Genomic DNA, 23,713 nt, shown 5'->3' with positions numbered 1-23,713 from the left:
CTCAATCATTGAATCTTGGCATCATTTAATACCCCTGCAGTGGAGGGGTTATTGCTGCACCTTCACAACTTAATTTCTATATACATAAATCTTGTACTGGCCCGTTTTTAGTTATACACAAACAATGCCAAATCTCTGGAGAGCTTCCTCCTCTAAAACGATCAAAGCTGGAACTCCAATGCTGTTTTCTATGTCGGGACTCTAGTTCCAAATTCTGTAATTAAATAACAAGCATGGAAGCGAACTTGAAAGATCCGTACAATGCTGTCAACAGCTTGGTGTATATAAAGCAATTTGAACTGTTACAACCTGAACAAAGTTGCGCTCAACATTTACTTCTCTGGACCACACAAGGTCAATGTTGAGGATACCCAAAAAAGCTCCAAATGTCAACAGGAAAACAACAATGGACTTTTCAACAAGCTCATACAGTTCACTAAGCTGTTCCACCGTCATCGAACAACAGGAGCGATAACATCTTTAGATTGTTGAGCATACTGCACCTGTTGAAAAGACTACACCGAAAAGATAGAATTAGACTAACAAGAGAAATGGAAAGGAAAGACCACGAGCGTTTATGAAACAAGGGTCACACACACACACACACACACACACACACAGAGAGAGAGAGAGAGAGAGAGAGACCTTTTGGAGGGCTACTACAGCAAGCTCGTCTCTCATCAATATGTTCTACATCTAACGCAAGCATCCAAGACCCTACTGATATATCTTCATGTGCAAATGGATGAAGAAAGTCTCTGTGGACACACCGAATTTTTTAAAAAAAAATGCCAGCAGATAAAGAGAATAGGAGATGCCCAACAGTTTTCTTAGCCTACCTGTTGACATAAATGTATTGAGCCACTGCTCTTGAGAGTATGTAGAGCTGTCCACCAGCATGCCGAAAATATCTAGATCCAAACGAGGTTAGAAGAGCATAACAGTAAAATGCGATCAATGCATACCTCAGACAGGAAAAAGAACATTCTGCGTTCTTTAATTGAGAACATTCTGCGTTCTTTAATTGAGGTCAGTCACAAATATACACTTGCAAACTGGAAAACTTACGATTTCCCATCACCAAACTTCCACCACTCCTTTTCATACCAACGCTTCCCACTGCATTAAGGAAAGCATCATTAGCATACAGGCGTCTTCTCCTTTCTTCTCATTCAGCACATGCATGTCTCAGCATGTGCACACCCTAGCGGGTATGTGACACAAGTGAGTGCACATGTGCAATGGCTGTGGTGGGCAGCTGCAAATGGTCGCATGAGAGCACACATGAAAAGTGGAAGGATACATGTCACTTACTCCTCTGTTATGACATCTCCTGACTTCATACACCCAACATACACCCTTGGTTTATCCCAATAGCTGGCAAGCAGCTTTCCTAGCTCATCTGCAATGCCAAGTCCAGATTTTCTCAGTCTTTTCTGTTTCCGAAGCATCATTCATTCACATTTATTCTGCCTATATTCTTTTATTTATTTCAATATGATTTACGTAGAAATCGAAGCTCACCAAGGTTTACAAATACATCATCATCAACCTTCACGTAAAAATCGGCATCCCAAGTTTCAACAGCTACACTGAAAAAGGTTTTTGCTTTGTTCGCAAACTCTTCAGATACCTCAACATGCTTGTCCTACAAATGGTCAATCAATCCATTTTAACCAACTATTCAGAATCACAAAACATAGCTGCTATTTCTGTGAATTCCACTTGGTTCACACATAATATGGCATTCTAGTGGATAAAACCCTCGCTCACTCTCTCTCTCTCTCTCTCTCTCTCTCTCTCTCTACGTGCCAGGTGCCCCGACCCAAAGCACCGAGGATCTCCACCACAGACAGATCCATGAGATTCTCCAACAACATGGCATGCCCTCACCATAGCCACATCGTGACATCTGCCACCAAGATGGTTATAGAGTCATGTCGCAGTTTTCAGTTTTAACGTTTTTTTCCATGGCACTGTACACCCATGGTCTCAGAGGCCCTTCGGGTCTTTTGTAGACGTTAATAGATCTCTCTCTCTCTCTCTGTCTCTCAGCTCAGTTTTACCACCTTGAGCACCATGTCACAGCGGCCCATGAGGGATGTATTAGGGTGATATGAGAGCTCTCTGCTCGAGTACCTAGATCAGATTTTAAAGTTCTAGGTTTTTGTTATCTTTCTTTATTACTATTTTGTACACAGGATGATGTACCTCATGGATATGATGTAACCTTCTGGTCTCATAGGTCATTTTGGCCTTTTGAAGACGTTAATACAACTTTCTTTCTTTCTTTCTTTCTCTGCACTCACATCAGGAGAGGGAGAGGGAGAGGAAGCGGGTCAGACAGGCATACTTCACACCAGGTTGCAGCCAGAGTCCAGAAATGCCTTTTCATAGAGGCGAGAAAGTTGAGATACTAACCTCTTATGTGTACTTGGGGGTTACCTTCAAGGGTCCCATATTCACTTTTTGGCTTGCCCATGCAGGAGGATATTTCAACCTTCCAAGGGAAAGATCTGGATGTGGTCCCCATGATTGGAAAATTGTGCATTCATATGCTAGACCATGAGAACTTTTTCATTGCTCCATTGAAGAGTTGCAAGACGTTCACTTTTGTGCATAGGGGAAAAAACTATGCACCGGATGTAGGTCTTTCAAAACAACCACCCTCATAGGGTTTCCAAGTATGTGGTCCTAGCACACAGCTTCCGAAAGACGTCACAAGGCCGTGATATGGCCCCACACATAGGTTTTCCAAGTATGTGGTCCTAGCACACAGCTTCCGAAAGATGTCACAAGGCCGTGATACGGCCCCATGCATTCACCCTGAGCTGGGTAGAGACATGCGCCTAAGTGGGTGCAAGAGAGGCTCGTTCTCAAGTGGGACAAGAGAGGCTTGTACCTAGGCTATTACATGAGAATTCTTGAAATGGAGTTAAGCATTCCAAGTGAGGATTTTCCATGTAGAAATATTCTACAAAGCTGCAAGATGGATTAGTCACATGACTCAATGTCACAAGGCAATGACATCACCCCCACGCATTCACCCTAGGGTGGGTAGAGGCATGAGCCTAAGCTGGTGCAAGAGGCTTGTTCCCGAGTGGGACGCGAGAGGATTGTACCAAGGCTAGTACAAGAGAATTCCAGAGTTGGAATTCAACATTCCTATATGAAATGTGAGGATTTCCACTTTGTAAATATTCTGCAAAGCTCTACAAGATGGGAGGCGCCCTTCGCACAACAGCTGCAAATCTAAAAGATCCTTCAGTGACACATGAATGCTGCACAATGGGAGGTAGATGTACACAGCCTGTATGAGGATCAGAAGGATTCACACACACCTCATTGGCCACATAGAGGACTTGTACTTGAGATGCTGACCTCTTTTTCCTTTTTAGTTAGGTTTATCCTCACTACATGATGTAGTCCCCTCATGAATGTATTTTAACACTTTTAATCTCATAAACTCTCTCCGGCTTTTTGTAGACATCAAAAAACCTTTCTTTCTTTCTTTCTCCAAACAATGTTTTGCTACAAAGCATTCTATGATGCAAGCAGCAGGTAGAAGCAATCCAATAAACACGCCATGGTCAAGAGTTTAGGTTGGTTTGTGTGGACAGCCTAGCGTTTACCACATCACTGAATAGCGACTGAGGATTCTAAAATTCCTGTGTGGACAGCCTAGCGTTTACCACATCACTGAAGAGCAACTGAGGATTCTAAAATTCCTGTGTATAGTCATAATAATTACATTGTCACTAACTAGCAATCTTTACAAAGGATTCTACATTTTCTCATAAACAGTGACACACCATCAAGTACGATACTATGCTAACTTATTGGCCCTACTCATAAATTTGTTGATGAACATGTCTGAGTTTTGACATATCTTACAAGAATAAGAAAATCTTTAGTTTCCTCATTCTCTGAATCTATGCGTCGATCAGAACTATCCCCCTTATTTGCACTGCAGGCAAAACAAAATATAAACATTAGTTGCAATCTTGATAGGAAAGAAAAGATTTCAAGATCAAAACTGTTGCTGCCATTTTGTTGCCATCACAACACAAAAAGCCAAATTCAAACTATCTGAAACATGCCGACCTCCTTCCCACCACAAACCGCACAACTATTCCCTTCTCCTCCTCAAGTTTCTTCAACGCCTCACCTGCAATAAGTGATCAACACATTTTTTTTTTTTACATCTTGATGTTTCTGCACTGAACTAGTGGCATGGAAACACAGTACTCAAGGAGTTTTTAACCCCTAAAGTTTTGAAGTTTCTTTTAAGGTATGTTATGTTTTAACTTTTTATCCTGAATTGATAGCTTAGTTTGTTTATTCACAAAACGATTAAAGTTACAAAACACAAGTATTTTACCTAAACCTCCATCAAAAGAATTTTACTTCTCAATCTGTTATGTAACAGAAGTCGCAGTGCATCATTCTGGAAAACTCTGAAACTGAAACGCGATAGCTGTTGCTGATGGTTATAAAAGATTGAGTAACCTTGCAAGGGCGTAGAAGTAGCTCAGAACAAAAGGAAAAAAAGGTAGGGCTGACCTTTCGGTGCAGGGTTTTCACATAGATATCAAATTGTGAAGGACCAACCAGGGCAGACAAATGTAATGGTCCAACTGCTGGTTAGATGGCCCTTCTGCAGCCCGACCAGCAGGCCAATCATCCGACCTGCAGAGAGGGGGGACTTCTTTAATAAGCCCCTTCGTTCTCCATCGTCACTTTTCCTGGACAGCACCTCCCCAGCATTTTATCAGAGGAAATAGTTCTCTGTTACTCGGGTTTTTCCTGGGAGCTTTGTAGGTGAATTTCTTTAGTTCTTCTCACAGTTTTCAGGCTTCAGCCATTTGGCAGGCCTAGAGCAATTTGCTCCCAAAAGTAACAGAGTTTACAGTAGATTAGGTACGTGTGAGTGCCTCAAAATTATTTTCTAAGGCTTGTGTTGCATTATTTTCTCTGTTATTCTTTTGTACTTATATAATCTTCTGGTTGAAGACTGGAGGCTTTGCAGCAAAAGATCATTTGCTTTTTTTTTAGAAAAACTTTCCCAACCAAAAAGCACCCATTCTAGTATTACTGCGCCCAAACAACCTTCATCAAGCAACCTGCAAATACAGTGTAGATGAAAGCAATGATCTATCAGACCTATGATTTGAAACCAAATGTAACACGGTTTGCAATTTTTAGAGAGAGAACAGAGATGACAGTGGAAGCCCCAGTGTGCACGCTATCAGCATAGATTAAATCTTGCTTTAAATAGGAAAAATGCTAGCCGAATGGTGCATCCAAGTTGCCTGCTCTTTGGAAAGGCCCACTATGGAAGAGCAATCCCCCAACCCTGAAGATTCTACCCCAAGCTTCACCCATTTCTCCTAACATGGAGCCTTTCATGGCCATGATGCAAAATTCTCGTTCAGCAAACTGTTCAGGCCCATGAACCCCTTCATCGCCGTGAAGATCCAAAGGATGCACAACATCAGAGAAGCATGGAGATGAAAACCTCGAAGGCGATTGTCGCCACTGAGAAGCTGAGATTGCTCAACAGGCCAAAAAGAACCGCCTCCTAGCTTGGGCAGCCTGCTTCCAAGCCCTGGAAGCACAATGGCAGGCAGGAAGACATGGCTACCATGGAGGACCGACGATGCCAAGAGTTTGCAGCTATCCTTCAACAGTCCTGACCGCCATCGACATCAAACTCTCTCAAAGGATTCAATTCGGAAAGTATGATGGATGCCAACATTTTCTCTTTCTTGGTTGCATTAGTTTAATGCCTATTTTATAGTTGTGTATCGGTTATATACAGAGAAGGTCATGCTTGCCGCTTTGCATCTTCTGGAAGATGCTAGCACTCGGAGGCATGACTGGGCAAGTAGCAACTTGAATGAGTCCTCTGAAGGTGCTACTTACCATTGGTCAAATTTTAGTGCCTAAAACCACCCTAACCAGAGGTAAGTAAGGCACAAAACCAAGGGTCTTCTGAAGCCCAATCCCAGTCCACCAGAGCTGGTGGCTCCACGTCCACAATTGACCCCACACCAAAAAGTAAGACAAGGCATAACGGAGATTGTCCCCACTAAAGTTATGTGGTACCAACAGGAGAACACCAATGCTTCTTTTGTCATACTCTAGGGCAGCCCAAGCTTTAGTGCCCTAAGAGGAATTCTACTGCCTCTACTACTACTACTACTACTACAGTCTACAATTGTTGGTCACAGCTCCAGAAGACCCTCTCCCACCAGACCCATTCATGGGCACTGTCAATAGTAGGGAGCTTGGAGATAAGCAAGAGAGTCTTTGCCCGAGACTTCACAGATGAGTTGGTAGAGTCTTGAACTGTTGCACCAGGGATCAAGTTCGATAATTACCCACATATAAAGTCAATGGACACCGGTCCTTCCTTGCATATGGGCGTGCTTAAGCCTCTCCTAGCTCCCAACAAGGTTGAGCATGGTGAGGAGTTCACCACGCTCAACGACTGATCAGCAGGATCTCCACTTCGAATAAAAAAGAGAGGCTTTCCACCACAGCTTGCAACTACACATGCATGAAACTCCACTAGTGATTCCGTGAATCAACAAGATGGGAGTTCCACACAAGACAAGGAGTCACCACAGCTACTCAAGTGTCATGATCTTATAGAAGGGCAGCAGGTTGTGGTCTTGTTTGCCTGCGGCAGTAAAAAAGATGTTATTTATTGCTGATTTTGTAAGTACGAGACTTGGAATTAAGTAAAATAGCATGTCATGATAGAGTAGGCACTAGACTTTCGTGCGTGATTTCATAGTCACACCTGTAACAAGTGCAGACATGATTGTAGCATAAGGTAGTTTTCCGGTACCAACCTTACATCAATTGGAACAATCCTGGTGTTCCGGGTCCACTGAGACCGGTGTTCACTCCCGGGCACAAAAACAAGCAACAACGAAGTTGTAGATGACATTATGTCGCGTAAACATCAAAGGATTGGTCGTGGGCACCGCCCACCACAAACACAAACAGGCACTATGGACACCTAGAATAGTCCTAAATCAACACGACCAGCCCTCGGAATGGCTTGACCAGCTCAAAACAAGCTATCAAGCAGCACGGGCACATCAGGGGCGGCACAAGGAGGCCGAACGATAGCAAAACCAGCCGCTTGTTGATGACATAGCGCCTACACAAAGCCGGCCCGGTTAAGTAGCCGGAAATCTGATGAGGAGGGGTGTAGCAAGGCACCCTTCTAATGAGGATCACAACTATGTGCTCAGTTTTGCAAAATATTTGAGTGTAGCCTCCTCTAGGAGCAAAAATGATGGAGAGCTAGTGTGCAGGAAGGTGACGATTTGCTTGCAAAAGAGGGTAAAATGAGTCATGCATGCGTTTATAGTTGTCCACACCAACCATTTGCCACATGAGTGGTCACCCCTCACTTCTGGGGTGCCCAACCCACGCATTGTGGCCACCAGGGTGCCCACACAGGTGCCCATCAAGTTGGACCCCGGGCACTTCAATAAATTGTTGAACGTTACGAAGGGTGATACTCCATCTCAACTGGAGAGAGATGCACATGTGTGCACACTCTTGCTCTTCTATCGATGTTATCGGTGAATCCTTTGGCAAGAATGCCCCGGAAAAAATAATGTCAATGTAGTCCATAAGAATAGCCGCTTAGGGCGTTTAGCTCATGACTCTCAAAATTGCAGGGCTAGAGCCCTCAATTTTGACTAAAGAAGATCAAATTGGGAAAGAAACCCCAATTTGTAGGTTATTGATGCTTTAATTTAAAGCTAATGATTCAATTTTACAAAAAGCCCCAAATATTATGGATAAAAGGAGCTTCATTCGACAATCTTTGAAAACTACCAAATTATGAGAGTTGGAAAGGCTTTAATTAGTTGCTTTTACCTAATTATGAGGAAAGTCCCAAATAAGCCAAATGTTGGCACCTTTAATTAGAAGATTATCACTTGATTAAAGAAAAGCACCAATTTGTTTTTTTTTTAATTCTTAGTTATGATATTGTTTCTGAAGATGTTGACGATGCTAGTGGCACTGTCGGCGGAGCATGGGTTGGGTGATTGGGTGAGAGCGGAAATGGGAGCAAAAGGCGGCAGCGATGGTCAGGTCGCAAGGGTGCTGATGTTGGTGGACGACCTCCAAGTGGCAAGGGCACTGATCTGGGCGGCTGCAGAATAGATGGCGGTCAAGAGCTTCTGCAGATGGTCACTGTCAGCAAGTAGCTCGAGCAGTCAAGAGGCAGCCGGTGGGCACCAGGCTTCTTGCATGGCTGAACAAGGAGGTCAATTCAAGTTGTCGAAGGCGGACAGCAGTGCGACATCACAATGAGCAGCTTCACAGCAGACGGGAATTGAACGTAGCTGTGCAATGGCTCAATGAGCAAAGCTGGCGGGTACAGCATGGGCGGAGGCGCATGAAGGCTCTTATACCAATTGAGAGCTATGGAGAATGGTACTCCACAGAGAGAGAGAGAGAGAGAGAGAGAGAGAGAGAGAGAGAAGAAATAAAGTTGTATTAACGTCTTCAAAAGGCCAAAATGACCTATGAGACCAAAAGGTTACATCATATCCATGAGGTGCATCATCCTGGGTACAAAATAGTAATGAAGAAAGAGGGGCGTGAAGGCTCTTATATCAATTGAGAGCTACGGAGGGTGGTACTCCAGAGAGAGAGAGAGAGAGAGAGAGAGAGAGAGAGAGAAGAAAGAAAGTTGTATTAACGTCTTCAAAATGCCAAAATGACCTATGAGACCTAAAGGTTACATCATATCCATGAGGTGCATCATCCTGGGTACAAAATAGTAATAAAGAAAGATAACAAAAATCTAGAACTATAAAATCTAATCTAGGTACATGAGTAGAGAGCTCTCATATCACCCTAATACATCCCTTATGGGCCGTTGTGGCTTGGTGCTCAAGGTGGTAAAACTGAGCGACTATGAGAGAGAGAGAGAGAGAGAGAGAGAGAGAGAGAGAGAGAGGCGAGCTAGAGCATAGTGCTTGCATACTTTAGGTACAGTGCAGTACAGTACAGTACAGTACAGTACAAGTACAAGTACAAATACGTAAAGTATGCATCGAGATAAGTACTTTAAGTATATTCACTTTTTTAAAATAATGTATATGTAATAAAAATATATACTATAAACCATTCATCATTTAGCAATACTGGTACACAGAATTGTGCAAAAAACAATTGAAATTCAAACATCTATACTCTATAAATGTAAAATGAGCAACGAGCATACAACATGAAGTTAGTAGTTAGTAGTTAGTAGTCACATATTCAGCTTGTAGCTACTAGTGGCCAAGCTTAGTTCGTACGAAAGATACGATACGGTACGGTACAATAAAATACAGTACTAATTGGTACCTTAAAATTTTTTGAGGAACGGTACGATATTAGTACGTTTTTAAAAAAAATACTTCCTAAACTTAAAAATTGTAGACAAGAAGTTACAAAATAGTAGAACCATGAACATAATGTCATCATGCCATTAGAGTACAAAATTGGTACAAAAGGATAGGCCAAAAACTCATGGCATGGGCGACCACCAACATGCGTGATACTACATACTACAATACATCATCAATGGGCTAGGAGATAGATGCCCAATGCCTAGAGAGCTATAACATATCAAAAGTCTACATCATCACCAACATCTGCATGATCATCAACATGATCACTACTTCTAGAGTGTCCATCAAGAGAGTTCTCTGAAGAGGACTCTTCGAAGGTGGACGAGACACTCTGGGGATCATTCTCGCTAAGTAGGTTGCCGTCATCATCAAACAAGGGCTCTCTGGGTATCATCATGAGGGGGCAATGGAATATCATCATGAAGGCGGGGATTGGAGCTCGAGGATCCCCGCCTCACATATGTGCGAAGGCCACCCTCTGCCGATGTCGAAGGCGGAGGCCTATGAACTCCAACTGCTCGGTCCCGTCCATGCTGACTCCTGGTGCTGCGAGTATCTACTGCCACAAGCTCACTATAGAGCTCCATGAAGATTGCCTCCTCCAAGTTTTCACTCGTCAACGTGAAAGTGTCAACATTGACCTACACATTAAGGCACAAAAGTTAGAGTCTGTACAAAGTTATGAGTCATGACAAGTTAGAGTCTAGACTTGTCACTTACCTGCTTGGGACTACCCATACTAAGTATGCCCTGCATCATGCGCAAGTTAGTGCGGCAGTAGACCAACCGCTCCAACTGTCGTGTGCTCAATCGATTGCGTATCCTCGTGTGTATGAGAGAATAGGAACTCCAGTTCCTCTCACATGCACCCGTAGAACAATCCTGGGCTAGGACCCTTAAGGCTATGGGTCGGAGATGCTCTAGTCCATACCCAAAATTGTCCCACCAAAAAAGGGGCTTCACAAGTGACTCCCTCCTCCAGCAAGTGGGAGACGAAAAGGAGGTTTGTCCTCTCTGATCAACATAGCAGCCCAACTCCTCTAGAAAGGCATTGTGCTCATCAACTGGCACAGCTCGAAGCATATATGCATCCCGATCTTGTCGAAGCTCCCTATCGGTGCAAACTACTGTAGACTTGTAGGCTAGATGTACCAATGCTGCAAACCCGTGGATTGGTTTGTGCATCCACCTCCATCTCTTCTGTGTAATCTCCATGATTTGTGCTCGCTCGTCAAATGTAGTGTCTGTGCAAGCCTCCAACTCCACAAGGACAGCTCTAAAGAAGTGGACAAGAAGGCCCATGGTGGACCCCTCGCAATCTGTCATCCGCAAGAGCCTATAGAATGGAGTCATAGCAATGACAATTGCTCGGACTCTAGTCCGAAATCTCTCCTCTAGGCAAAAGCATTGCATGGCTTTGGCCTCTTCAGTGACGTGCTCATCCCATTCGTTCCACATGGTGGAAACAACTGTCTGGCGAAGGGCAGGCCTCACATCGTATAGACGCTCCAAAACCAGCCACATGTAGGCAAAGCGGGTGGCCGGTGGCTTCTTCAAGTCAAGCCTGCTATGCTCACGAAACATAGCAAGCACCTTCACCTTTAGCATGAAGAAGTTGACAATAGATGTAGCTTGTTGCACGATCCTCTTCACCCACCCGAGCTTTGCCACATCCTCCATGAGTAAGTCAACGCAATGACTCGCACATGGAGTCCACACAATGGTGGGGAATTCCGCCTCAAGCAAGCGCCCATGCGTCAACAATTTGATGCATTGTCGGAGATGACTTGCACCACGTTTTGAGCCCCAACCTACATGGTAGATAAATCATATGAGTTGAGGGCTTTGCACAAATGACAAAATCAGCCACACTTAAGTAAAATAATGCTTACCTCTATGATCGCTTGCCTAATATGGCGGTAGATGAAACTCCCGGTAGTCTTTCTCCCCCTTCTCCCGGTGTCAACCGCACGCAAGAAATCGCCGTAACCAAATCACCTCACAAGCAGCCGAATAGGCCGCTCGGTAGTCTGCCTCAGTCGATGAAAGTGCCACCACAGGCTACTTTTTACTCATCCATGAAATTGCTTCATATCCAAGAGTAAAAATCAAGCTCTGCTTCCATGGCCTGCTTCCAAGTTGGTATGGAAAGCGCCTCCCCAATATGAGTAGGTTCCGAGTTCTTCTGGATGCATCCATCGGTGCATAATTCATGCACAAGTTCTCCTAAGATGGCCAATGAGGTGGTAGTTCAAGTGGTAAAGTGTTTGACTAGGACCGCGAGGTCTTGGGTTCAGACCCTCCTTGGACCCCTCGGCGGCATCTTCCTCCGCGCCCTCCAAAGCCTCATTGTCGACGTCGTCCATGTTTTGAACCCTTCCCTCCAAAAGGACTCCCATGTAGAACCTCCGCTCTCCATGGTCGAGTGCGGTCGTCGCTCTCTTCTGAGGGCCGTGTAGATGGACTTCTTAACTCTCGTCACCAGCCTAGCTAGGACGACAAGCGAGTTGTTATGTTAACTAATAGTAGGATCTCTCTCTCGGAGAAAAAAAAAAGTTCTCCTGAGATGATGTCGTGGTACGCAACCACTCCGATCAACGGGGACCCCCTGCTGGAGGTGAAAGCAACCGTGTTACCCTGAGTCCCGCAATGTCTAGACAACCGATTGGGAATACGAGATCCCCCCCCCCCCCCCCCCCGCCCCGCCCCGAAATCGAACCCTGCTCCTGAGATGTAGCCTGTTGTGGAGCATCCAATGAAATCTCCTCCTCCTGATCAATGTCAAATGATTCCTCCACCTCAAGATGATTCCTCCACTTAAGGTGCTTGAGGACGTGCCGGGTCAAGTCAAGGAAGAGGAACAAGAGGATCTAGCGAGGAACCAAGGAGAGGTTGAGTGAATCAGCCCCTGAAGATGAAGAAGCCCCCTTTGCAATGGAAGATGAAGTTTCATTAACCACCACATCTCTGCTATAACAATGATCTTCGAGGTTGTAGGATTGTAGAGCCGATAACATTTGGATTATGAGCTGTAACCAACCAAAATATGAGGCTTGGACTTAGCATCTAGCTTCTCCCTTGTCACCATCGAGTACATGAACAAATGCATCTGACCCAAAAACCCGAAGGTGAGAAACCGTGGGTTTTCTTCCGAGGTAGGCCTAAAAGGGGGTTTGCCATGGAACAGCAATAGTAGGGGATCAATTGAGAATATAAACAACAATAGCAACTGCCTCCGCCCAAAGCTTTTCAGGAAGACTCCGATGTTCCTACATTGTCCAAACCATCTCAATCACCGTTCGGTTCTTCCGCTCCACCATGCCATTCTGTGAAGGAGTACCTGTGTTGGCAAACTCCCGTTGAATGCCATGTAGCTCACAATTCTAGTTGAAATGGCGAGAAGTAAACTCCCTCCTTTGTTGACTTGTAATGTTAAGACAGAGTGTCCCGACTATTTCTCCACGAAGGTTCTCCATGTTTGGAATCTGTCGAAAGTTTCCTCTTTGGATTTGAGAAAATAGGCCCAAGTATACCTACTAAAATCAGCCAAAGATGGCCTGTGTGGGTACTTGTGTGAGAACAAAGAGCCGTGAGTTTGTAGAGGCCATGGTCCTCGATGCCTTGCCAAAGGATCTTGTCAATGAGAGGGTCTCGAATGATCACAAAGTCCTCCATAAATTCCACCTTAGTGCCCAATTTGCAAATCTCATGTACAAAAAGAAGATGAAATCCTAAATCTGGCACATAAAGCACTCTAGAGGTGTACTTCCCTACATTGCCATCTAGAATGAGGGGCATTGTCCCTTAGCCAAGAATGGGGATAGAGTTATCTCCAATGGCAACTCTGTCACTTCGTTGTTATAGTTCATCAAGCCAATCCTTGTGATAAGTCGTGCTGTGTGGCACCGCTATCCAAAATCCACGGAGGAGAGTGGGAACAAGAAGGAAATGCCTGCTCAACCATTACAGGGGGAGTCTCAAACTCGAGATCAATCACGGTGACGAAAGTTGACTCCTCCACAACTTTGGAAGATAAGCTTGCCTCTTTGTCCTTTGACTTCCCGCATGCGACTCCGACTTTGTCGCCATAAGTGCCCCTGTTTGGAGCAATAATCACAAACCTTCTGGTTGCCAAAAGAATAAGAAGTTGAAGACCCCTTCGGCGTCGCATCCTTAGAGTCCTTAGAAGGAGGTGCCCCACCTTTGCCTTTGTTAGGCTGCTCCCCTCTCTGTCCAATGAAAGCTTGGTTACCTTTCTTTGAAGAAGAATCCCTAAATCTACTCTCCTGATCAAGGACCATAAGCACCAGCTCATCCCAAGTAAAGGTTTCCGTATGTCCTGAGGTGAGAAGTGAAGAATAGAAGCTCTCGTATTTCAGGGACAACTGAGCAAGTAGCCGCATGGCCATATCCTCAGTGGAAATCTTTCAACATTTGAAGCTCCAGGGAAACTCTCTTCAAGGGTGTCTTCCAGTCGTAGACGTCGAAGAGTCTCTTCCGAGCAACATGTGCATGGGTATCACGTTTGATGTGAACAATGACTGAGGGTTGAGAGTTCAAAAGTATAAATGACCGAGCACGGGCATTAAGCCGATCCCATAGAGCAGCTTCGTGGGTAAGGGCATCCTTCGTGTCCTCATCCCCCACGGTGTCTAGGTTGGGCCGGAGGACCGATCGAGTGATGAACTCCAGAAGATCATAAGTCTCCAAGATTGCTTCCACCATGACTTTCCAGATGTCGTAGTTTGTGCCATCTAACTTGGGAATCCAAGAACATGCCCAAATTCACCTTTTAGGAACGTGCATGTTATATACTCATAGTAGTCAGCCCACAAGACTATATAACTATCAACTCCATTATGCATAGTATGGACTAGATACTACGACATCCCCACTAATGTCATCACTGCCCAATAGTGGGTGTAGAACTCTATATCAAGATATGCTCTCACACACGCACTCCACCACATAAGAGCATATATTCACACAAAGCCCTTCGTACTGAGTTTCTATCAGACCTCCGGAGATGCAGGACAAACTCAGCCATAATGAAGCCTAGCGTTAAGGGAAGTAGCAAATAGAAAGAATTAGTACAACAAATAAGTAGTTGATAGGGCAAATGCACCACTAAAGATGGCGCAGCCACCAAAACAGCCAAAGAGTTGCTCTCTACACTTGTAGGGAGGGTGGGCAGGATAGAAAGAGAGTGGAGAGGAGAAAAAAATGCAGAAAATGCAAATCTGCCCCTCCGGAGAAGAAAACGCAGGTATGAACCACTGCAGACAGCCACCAAGGTTGCGTGAAAACGCAGAAAATCAGCACCAATCAGCGATTCCAGTTCTAGACATCTCAGCACTTTGGTACCATGTCAAAGGGTAGTAGAAAGATGTAGACGAATGACAAAAACGCTGAAGCTCCAAGCGAGAGATGAGAGAAAACAAAACATTGATGCACTAATCCTCAAGAAAAGAGTGGATACAACCAGCCCGTAGGCGAGAAGTGCACTCCGTAGGCACAGGGCTTAAGGTGCTCACCAAAGTGATCAAGAAAAAGTGATCAAGAATGATGAAAAGTGGGGAAGAAGGCAGCATATATATACACTCCTATATGAGCTGGCCGACAGCCTCCTAGGCTCCTACATGACCTGAAAATAGGTAAAATACCATAAAAAAGGGTGGGCAACCCACATCAAAGGCCCATAAAATAGGGAAAAACTATGGGGAATACCAGAGCATGGAAATGGCCCACGTAGACACCAGAAAAGACACTAACTAGCAATGATATATGCTAACAGGGAAATCTTCATCTCACGTCAACTGTTGGTCAAGGCATATCTCTTGTACTGCATTCTCTTGCAGCAATATAAGCAAATACACCGGCAACGTTTGGAGGTATGATTGAATACATCCCTGGTAAGCATAACCCAGTAGCAGACGCTCTCAGTCGAAAGTCTAGCATCCAGGCAGTCCAAGAATCTACCATTCTCGAAATCACGGGGAAGGACTTGGATAGTATGAAAGACCAATATGTTGACTCCCCTGAGTTTGGTACTCAATACAGTTTGGCCCTCAATTCTGAGCCTGGCCACTATTCAGTACAAAACGGTTGGTTGTTTTACAAGAACCGTCTCTGCATTACTCGAGAAAAGCGTTCTGCTCTTCTCCACGATGCCCATGACTCCTTAGTTGGAGGACATAGGGGTATCAACAGTACCCTCGAGAAATTAGAACGGTCCTTTTATTGGCCAAAGATGAGGCGTGATGTCTACGCACATGTACAAGCCTGTAAGATTTGTCAAAAAGTCAAGGTTCCCCATACAAAGAAGACAGGTTTACTTCAACCTTTGCCTATCTCCGACGGACCTTTCATCGACATATCTATGGACTTTGTAGGGCCTCTACCAGCATCCACCGGATCCCGTAACACTCAGTGTTTTACCATTGTGGATCGCTTTAGTAAATTCTGCATGCTCATCCCATGCAAGCATACGGCCACAGCCGAGGACGTAGCCCGTCTGTTTCTCAAGCATTGGTATCCAATTTGTGGTTTGCCTAGCACCATAACATCAGATAGAGATTCCAAGTTTACCTCGCATTTCTGGAGGGCATTATTTGAAAACTTCGGAACTAAGTTGCAGTTGTCTAGTGCATTCCATCCCCAGACAGATGGCCAGACAGAAATTTATAACCAGTTGGCCTTTGATGTTCTCAAGTCATACTGTCATGACCAGCAATCCAAATGGGAACATTTTCTTCCTTTGGTCCAAGCTATCTTGAACGACACTCATTCATCCAGTGTCGGACGGACTCCATATGAAGCAGCCTTTGGTCGCCATTTTTCTTCTCTTTTGACGAGAATGGTGTCTCCATCTTTAGAGGCTAATAAAACCACGGAAGCATTTTCCGAGATCATTGAGTCAGTCAAGGACCGCTTGACCAAAGCTCAGGAAGCATATAGTAGATTGGCAAATAAGTCTAGACGAGATGTCCACTTCAAGGAAGGGGATTGGGTCTATTTGTGTATCATGAAACAGAGATTGAAACAAGTGGACAAACGTTGTCCCAAGCTTTCATTCCGTAGTTTTGGCCCTTTTCCAATAGTTAAGAAGTTAAGTGATGTATCCATGAAGTTAAAGTTGCCTACCAATTGGACAATGCATGATGTTTTCCATGTTTCTTGGCTAAAACCATATGTTGGTCCAGAAGTGTGTGATGTTTTAGATGAACAGCAACCAGACGTGGTAGACGAAGCAGAAGTTATTGAGCCTAAGCAGATCCTTCTTTATCGATGGAAGCATGGTTCCGGTCGACGGATACGCCAGTTCTATACGAAATTCCGAAATCGCGGCACCCACGAAGCCGTATGGCTAGACGACGAGTTCTTCCAGGAGTACCCCCAGTTATTGGCGGACTACTTGGAAGCCATGAACCTGCCGCCAAGCTAAGCAGGAGGGAATGTCACATGCACTCTGCACTCAGTGCATGGTGACAAGATGGTTCATCATCAGCAGTGCAACAGTTGTACAGTATTAGAACCCAGTAGGATGATATTTGTCGTACGCCGTGACCCCATTGTACATCCTCAGTCCAAGATAAGTTAGGCACGAGCTACGTAGGTCATTGCTCAACCTTAGCGGGTCAGTCAGTCAGTCAAGTCCCTTAACCCACTTGGAGAGAATCATTCACGCATGTAGAGTCAGTAGAAGCCTTAGGGTTGGAATCAAAAAGCACTCTGCATTCCGCATAATATGCATTCATATGCATGTGCATCATTTAGAACATCCCAGAAGCCTTAGGGAATTTACTAGGATTTATCTGGTATTTTTTCCATATTTTATAGTATTTATTTAGCATTTATTGTCATTTATAAATATAAACTTTATTAAATGACCAACCAACTTAACCAACCTCCAGTTAGTATGAATAGGCTTGTCTAGGGCTTAGTTTCTCATTCAGTCTTTAGTGTGCTGAGAGCTTTCCTCCTCAGTCCTAGGAGTTCCATTGCCTTCAGCCCTAGACTAATCCAGCCCTATTGGAGCTTCTGCGTTTGCTTCTCCAGTCAGGAGTCCTTGCGTTTTGCTTCCAATCAGCCTCTACAGTTCAACGCAGCCCTTCAGACCATAGGCACCTGCATTCAACATCTATTCAGGCCCGATTCAGCAGGCAGATCTACGTTTCCTGCATAGTACCCAGCCGCCTGCAGATTCAGTCCCACACAGTCCCCAAAACAGCAAAACAGTCTGCGTTTTTCTATCCAGCATCAGCCCAGCCACGCGTTGACAGTTCTACAGCAGTTCTTCCTTGCGTTTTCAGTCCTACAACAGTTCCTCCGCCTATATGCATCAGCCATACATGCTACAGCCATCTGGTGAAGGTAACACAGCATTCATAAGCATTTACAGCATTCTAACATAGCTTAGAACAGTCCACCACCTTCTTTTCTCAACCTCATGTGTGCAGCCCTTCCTCATGCCCTTGGGAAGAGTGCATAGGCTCGAGATCAGTTCATCGAGGTGTTTCTACAGCCGTGTTCAGTTCAGCCAAGCTCCGATCCTCCGAGATCTTGCGTTTGGCCTATCTACAGTCCACAGTCATTCTCTCTAAAGAAATAAAGCAAATACTATCTCGTTATCGAGATAGGGGGCCCTTCAGTGGGTAATTCAGGACCCAATCTGGTGTACAGTTCTCATATCTCTCTCTCTCATCTCGTTAAAGTTTGAAGTATTGAAATGGATTGCTAAACTCATGAAACTCAGGATACAGAAGACGGTGTGAGCATTTGTGTGATAGGATCTTCCAATACAAAGACTTCCGCTGCATATCACACAAGTAGCACAAGAAGATGTCCACAAAATGGATAGACCAGAGGTCCCCCATCACCTTAAGGTTTTGGAGTCTGGATATCTAGACAAATTTGTGGAAACCTCCAACTAAGCATGCATTGGTGTGAAAACAACTCGGATAGGTGACCTCCCGAGACTTGGCCTCCCACCCAATTTCCAACAAAAAGAACACACACACAGCTTCCGCATATGTGACATTGGTATTATCAAAGCATCACGCTCAGCAAAGTTAAGTGATGAAGGTGTCCCAGGAAGGTGCATAGGTCCAGAAGAGTAACACGGCCAAGGTAGAAATCCCATGGGGCTGGTCGGTGTCAGCAAAACCCAAGGGAAAGGCAGCCCTGAGGGTCGGATGCCATTTGGGGCATACCAAGGAAGGCTCTCATTAAAATGGTTCCAAGGGGGTGGAGGAAGGACGCCATGATCAACCTCGGGAAGGAGACCATTGCGGTGTTCAAGGATAGGGCATGAAGGCAAGGCAAAAAAGTGGAACAGATGCATAGATCTCAACACCAAATTTGGAGTGGAATACGAGACATGGCAAGGCTTTCAGATAGGTTTGGGAGTCCATGAAGAGACAAGGGGATGATGACAGTCATCGAAGGTCAAAGGTTGGAATCCCGTCATGAAAATTAGGAGGGGATGTCATGTGCACACATGGACATGGCTGACCTCAAGGCTGATCCCTGATTTGGGCAGCACATAAACAATAGTTTAGGGCACTAGCAAGTCCTTGATAGTCACCTGAAGGCTTCCATTTGGACAAGGATCAGGTCAGCCAGGCATAGGAGGTGTTTCACTTCAGGTCGGTAGCATATATGTATTTATGTGTCCACGAAGCTGGCCAACCAGCTTGAAAGAGCTTCCAAGAGCCTATAAAAGGCAAGGTGTAGCTTCATTTGTAGATCATCTGACCCCCTTTGGGGCAGGTCAAGAGTCAGTCTTTTGGGTGGTCTTAGGATACCTTTTGGAAGGCCAAAGGCCACAGATTTTGTAGAGTCTGTTTGACATCTTTTGTACCATATAATATACTGAAAATACAGCGCTCTCTCTCTCTCTCTCTCTCTCTCTCTCTCTCTCTCTCTTTGTTGGTGCTTGCATCAAGGTTCCTATTCAGCATACTTGAGGCTGAAAGAAGACACACAGAGCTTCCGCACATGTGAGAAGTATGGTAGAACTCTTCTCCTACCACGACATCCCCCTTAATCCCCTCAGTCTCAGAACCCTCCCTAACAATAGGGCCATCCCTACAATGCAGCTCTTTTGCATGTGGAAGGCCTCAGACCACCACTTAGTGCATGGATCCATGGCCGATGGATACATTTGGCAAGTACTATCAGTCTATGCCCTAGGCAAATTCCCATCCAAAGCAAAAAGCAGCCAATTCAACTTGCCCTTCAGAATTTTTGCAAATGAAGACAGACAGGTCCGGTGCTACCTGCAACAGCCCTTACCCAGTCCACCAACATTTGAGCCATACTGCACCTCACTGGACCAATCCTTTGGCCTCTTGGCTGAACCTTGTGCTAAATAACAATATAAGGAATTGCTTCCCACTCAATTTAGCAAGCACCAAAATAAGCAGCACTCTGACTTTGTCTGCAATCCCTTCAGATTTACCTTTTTACGGCCACTTCCCTATACTTTGGTCTCCCATAGTCACTTCAATGTTCTCACAAAGAGCTATGTCATGCTGAATCTTACTTGTCTTCAAAGAAAGTTGCTTAAAGCCTTCTATATTCCACTCTTCTATGTCATTTTTTCTTCAGTAAACTATCTATCCTCTTCTTAACATCTTCAGCCAAGGCCCCACTTTCTACTGATGAAGAAGCTGTATAGTTGGAAGAGGAGCTTCTTGACCATACCAGGAGAAAGACCAAGAGCAAACAAGCAACAAGGCCAACCAATCTACAACGAGACTGCCACATCACAACAGTGAATTTCCTTTATGCTTACATATAAGCATGCACAAGTGTGCGTGTGCGTGTGCGTGTGCATGTGTCCACACGCACGTGGTGTGTGTGTGTGTGTGAGAGAGAGAGAGAGAGAGAGAGAAACAGATCAATGTCCTTTAGATCATTATTTGTTGCCATATAGCGAGCTCATAAGTGATGCGAGAGGGACCTGTGGGCATCCATTTCTTCCGAATTGAATCTCTCTTCAGGCGGTTCCCAAACTCTGTGTTAATGCCAATGACAGCCTGAAGCTTCCGTCTAGTATTGTTAAAATTGTTCATGTTTACCCATGTACGTGTGAAGCCCTGACTTTTAGCTGCAGCCAGCTCCATCTCCAGCTCTGCCAATCTCCTTTCAACATCCCTGCCCAGGCACAAACATTCAGAAATTAATAGGCTAGATTAGCAAGGTTTTACATTCTTAGAAACACAGGCAGATGCAGAACTTTGACATTGATAAATGACAGACGCTCACTTGCAGCCCAGAAATTGGAGTTTGTCCTCCACTGTTACAAGTTTCCCTCCCTGAAATGAATCAGATTTTACTAAGCAGAAGAAAAATATGTGAAAAAAATAAGCATACGAAAAGCAATGCAGTGCAAGATCTTGCCCCTCCATTGCTTTTGTCCATCAGGTTCATCAAAATCACTCTCTTCTCAGAGTCCTGCCACAATCTGGATTCAAAACATCAATTACAAACGCTTCTCCGAGTGAAAAGTTGTTCTTTAACTTGATCTCTCAAAACGGCAAACGGAATGCTTACCGGCCAGCAACATAGAAGCAGGCGATGAAGGAGATCATGAACAAGGTGAAGGTGGTGAAGCCACCGCGGGCCGTGTTGTTGGGCCGTCCTTTCATGGAGCTTGCTGCTGACGACCTCATTGAAAAGCAGAGGAAGAAGTAGAGATGGGCATGGACATGGTCTGGAGAGATCAGGATGCAAGACGGAAGCAGATTGCCCGCCAGAAAGAAAGAAAGGAGACGATCAAAGAGGGAGGGACGGTATCATTGATGCAGCCAAGCAGGAGAGATCTGTTGTTGCTGTCGTTTACTGTTGCGGAAGCCGCAGGAGGGTTTCGTTTTTCTACTGCGGCGCCGCGATTTAACAAAATGCGGTGCTGACCAATTCAAAATATTTATGTTTTTATATGTCCCGTCACGGCGATGACAATGGTAGAGGGACTGCCGATGAAGCGGACGCCGGGACGGTGGTCTGGTGGCTATGGCTCCGATTAAAATTTCTTATCTTATAAATGTTATCTGCGCTCTGCGTACCTGCTTTCAGGCTACCTCGGCTATGGCGATGGTAAGGGGGGTAACCCTAAGCAGGGCTATGAAGCGAAATCCCCGACCCACCTCCTGTTCTGCTGACTTCCTCTTCACGTCTGCCGCGGTCGGCGTCAACAACTGCGGTAACAACCAATTCTCCCGAAGAACATGTTTCTGAACCCTAACCCTAACCTTAGCCCTAGCCCTAACAGTTACCTTAGGCCCTCCTGCCTTATCCCAACCCTAACCCTAACCCTAACCCTAGCTGCCCAACTCTCAGATCCCAACCTCTACAATCCTCGCACTTCAGACGCTTCGAGATCAGGAAAAAGCACGCGCTCCAATACTTAAAGGTGAAAAAGCTTTGTGGCATTTGAGAAGGGTTCAGCATTCAGCCGACTCATCCATGCCAATTTGTCGGTGAAGAAAGGCAGTATTGCAGACAACACCGGTACTCTTCCATTGCATCATCAAAGTGCTGGTGAGTCACAATGAAACACACATGCAAACTGTATTACTAATGGCTGTTAGATTCACAGCTTAGCTGCGGGAAGGCCGGTTTCACCATTCAACAGTCAGCTCAGGAGCCGATGATACATCTCGTAGCAGATTTACAAGAGATTTCCGTTCTTCCAAAGAAATGATCATATGCAAAAGATATAGCATGAAGACTGGTTGCAGCAAGGGTTGCCATTCCAGTTCATTGTGATATCAATGCAAGGCCTCTGCTCCTTAGTAACTTTTGGATTACCCAAAATTCCATTCCATTGTCCCTGAAGGGAGTGAATGAAATCCACAGCAACTGCAAAATTGGTGGGATTCCAGGGAGCAATCCCCATGAATGGGCAGAAGATTGGTGGGATTCCAGGGAGCAATCCCCATGAATGGGCAGAAGACTTCGCAATCAACGAAGAGTGATGTTAGGGTGATCAACTGCAAAATTGGTGGGATTCCAGGGAGCAATCCCCATGAATGGGCAGAAGACTTCGCAATCAACGAAGAGTGATGTTAGGGTGATCGACGTTCTCCATAGCCACCACTCTCTTGAATTGGGGAAGCCTCATCACATATGTATGAATCTTGGCTTCTCAGCAGAGAGAGGCCCACTTTTGCTGGGTCTCCTCTCAGAGCTGTCAATAGAAAGGCATGTATCTGACTACGAGCTGGAGCTCCGCCCGCTGCACACCTGCCTCCCGCGCCATTGTCCTTCCTCTGACCTAGCAATCACCAACCCCTACTCCCCCCCCTTTGCACTCCCTCGCACCAACTTCCGGCCTCTTCCCCGCCATCACTCCTTCGCTTCCGCCCTCCTCCATCACGCTGCCTGCCGCCCCTCCTCCTTCCCTCCCAGGCTCCCCTCCTCCATCACGCTGCCTGCCGCCCCTCCTCCTCCTCCGCGTGCCTCTTCAGGCGCACCTCTCCTCCTTCCCTCCCAGGCTCCCCTCCGCCCCCCGTCTACTCCTCCCTTATTCTTTCTGCATCTTATCTAAATCAAATGTGTATTCAGCCGTGAATACCACCTCCTTGGAGCTTCATTAAGCCCAACCTGCAAAAACTAAATCCTCTTTGCCATGGATTGTGAATTTCTCAAGTCGTGACATGCGTATGATATCTATGCCATAATTCTGTGCGTAGCCTTCAGCCACCAACCGGACTTTGTACCTATCAATGCTGCCACCCGGGTAGCTTTAAACACCCATTTGCAACCTGCCATCCAGGTAGCTGTACACACCCATTTGCAACCAATTTCTTTCTTTCCTCTAGGCGAATCAACTCTTCATCTATAGCATCACACCATTCTTGCATTGTGATTGCATCTTCAAAGTAGAGAGGCTCCTCTTCCTGCATGATCGAAGTCAACAAGGCATAGTTAGGCTGACTGCTCTATTGTTTTTTTGTCCTTTCCTGTTCATGTAATCCTTGTGTGCCCCCGACCCCCTCTCCTTCGCTTCCGCCCTCCTCCATCGCTGCCTGCTACCCCTCCTCCTCCTCCTCCTCTCCCAGCCGTGATCCCGTCTGCCTCTTGCGCTCCCCTCCACCCCCCCCTTCTTCTCCTCCCTTACTCTTTCTGCATTTAACCTTCATCAAATGCGTATTCAATCGTGAATAGCTAGCTTCCTTCAGTCCAACCTACCTGCAAAAATTAAATCCTCTTTGCCATGGATTGTGAATTTCTCAAGCTGTGACACGTATACTTCCTCATCTAGGAAG

The 23,713-nt window shown here is 45.4% G+C and overlaps 1 protein-coding gene across 2 annotated transcripts; it reads right to left on the bottom strand.

Moving 5' to 3' along the window:
* Positions 1-202: 202 nt before the first annotated feature.
* On the bottom strand, positions 203-22,132 carry LOC147641168 (hydroxyproline O-galactosyltransferase HPGT1-like). Of its 2 annotated transcripts, none has more exons than XM_086818834.1 (12): positions 20,997-22,132; positions 20,844-20,907; positions 20,709-20,758; positions 20,404-20,597; positions 4,105-4,168; positions 3,895-3,967; positions 1,525-1,648; positions 1,315-1,402; positions 1,069-1,119; positions 840-911; positions 646-758; positions 203-515 (listed from the first exon to the last, which is right to left on the bottom strand). In XM_086818834.1, the coding sequence occupies exons 1-12, from the start codon at positions 21,113-21,115 to the stop codon at positions 481-483; spliced, it is 1,047 nt and encodes a 348-aa protein (XP_086674960.1). In that variant the 5' UTR covers positions 21,116-22,132; the 3' UTR covers positions 203-480. The 2 variants fall into 2 exon arrangements, with proteins under 2 accessions (XP_086674960.1, XP_086674963.1); XM_086818837.1 differs by having other exon boundaries at positions 203-503; positions 20,997-22,131.
* Between the last annotated feature and the right edge of the window lie 1,581 nt (positions 22,133-23,713).

The sequence above is a fragment of the Cibotium barometz genome, chromosome 2, assembly GCF_041138505.1.
Source record: "Cibotium barometz isolate CiBa-2024 chromosome 2, ASM4113850v1, whole genome shotgun sequence".
Taxonomy (NCBI): domain Eukaryota; kingdom Viridiplantae; phylum Streptophyta; class Polypodiopsida; order Cyatheales; family Cibotiaceae; genus Cibotium; species Cibotium barometz.
This window is presented reverse-complemented; position numbering and strand designations above follow the sequence as displayed.